The sequence below is a fragment of the Apaloderma vittatum genome, unplaced genomic scaffold (genome assembly GCF_000703405.1).
Source record: "Apaloderma vittatum isolate BGI_N311 unplaced genomic scaffold, ASM70340v1 scaffold26726, whole genome shotgun sequence".
Lineage (NCBI taxonomy): Eukaryota > Metazoa > Chordata > Aves > Trogoniformes > Trogonidae > Apaloderma > Apaloderma vittatum.
In genome coordinates, this window is record NW_009723740.1 from 6,209 (window position 1) to 7,348 (window position 1,140).

General features: G+C 63.0%; 1 protein-coding gene across 1 annotated transcript in view; it reads right to left on the reverse strand.

The window, feature by feature from the left end:
• KLHL10 (kelch-like family member 10) overlaps positions 1–1,140 on the reverse strand; it is a 7,017-nt gene that overhangs the window by 2,696 nt on the left and 3,181 nt on the right. The window contains 2 exon segments of the mRNA XM_009872241.1: positions 10–303; positions 757–909. Of these exon segments, the coding sequence (XP_009870543.1) occupies positions 10–303; positions 757–909 (447 nt within the window).

The window sequence follows — 1,140 nt, forward strand, 5'->3', positions numbered from 1 at the left end:
TCGTCCTGCGACGTACTCGGCGATGTTGGACGGGCTGGGCACGACGCAGCAGCTGAGGGCGCTGCGGGTGACGCCCATGTCGCGGATGTCGTACCAGTCGTCGGTGCGTTTGTCGTAGCACTCCACGTTGAAAGTGGTCGTGGAACCGTTGAAGCCCCCGACCGCAAACAGGAGCTCGTCCACCGCGCCGATGCCGAAGTTGCTGCGAGGGCTGAGCATGTCGGGGAGCGCGCGCCAGGCGTCGTCCTGCGGGGCGTACGCCTCTGCGCTGCGCAGCCGGCTGAACCCGCCGGAGAGGCAGCGCTGAAACGGCCGTTCCCAGGCGGCCGCGTCGCTTCGTGCACGAGGAGGACGGTAATGGAGAGCAGGGAGCCTCTGGCACGACTGGTCACAGACCTCCGGCTGCTTCCTCGTCCTGTCTGGGGCTTCCCCAAGGGTTTTGTGCAGCTGTGGGATTCTGCACTTGGCGGGGTTGAGTGCAGGGTGCAGGGGGGCACACGGGACCAAGCAAACATTCTGTGCTGCTGTGAGCAGCAGCGAAAAGTAGCTTCTGCGCTGCAGCTGCTTACACGTTGTCTGTGCATTTCTCGCAACACAAAGTGCGCGGGTGATGATGTTCTCGGGAGGTGTGTCTGGGTCTTTCTCCCTAGATCTGACTTAACAAGCACACGGTCAGCCTGAAGATCTGGGAGCTGCCTGTCAGCCAGAGGAAGTCCCAAGCGGGTGTCCGGTGATGGCGCTGCCCCCTCTCCTTACCGCATAGACTTCGCCGCCGCACGCGGTCACGCCCACGCCGCTCCGCCGGCTGCCCATCGGGGCGATGAAGCTCCACTGGTTAGTTTCGGTGCTAAACACCCCTGCTGTGCAACAGCACCCTAAGCTGCCGTTGAACCCGCCGCATATGTACACCTGTTTGGGGGAGGGAAAAAAGTGGGAGCGGGCCCATCAGATCCTCAGTGGGAGGACACGTTGAGGAGACAAGGAATGGTGTGGCTGCGCCCGGGGTGGGTGTTTTGTTTTGCTTCAAGGGGAAGGGTCCTATCACCGTGGGCTTGGAGTACCAAAAGAGCAGCAAGGTGCTCGGGCTGGTGCTGAGCAGCTCTGGAGCTGCCGTGGCGCTCCTGCCTGCGCCTCTGCCGC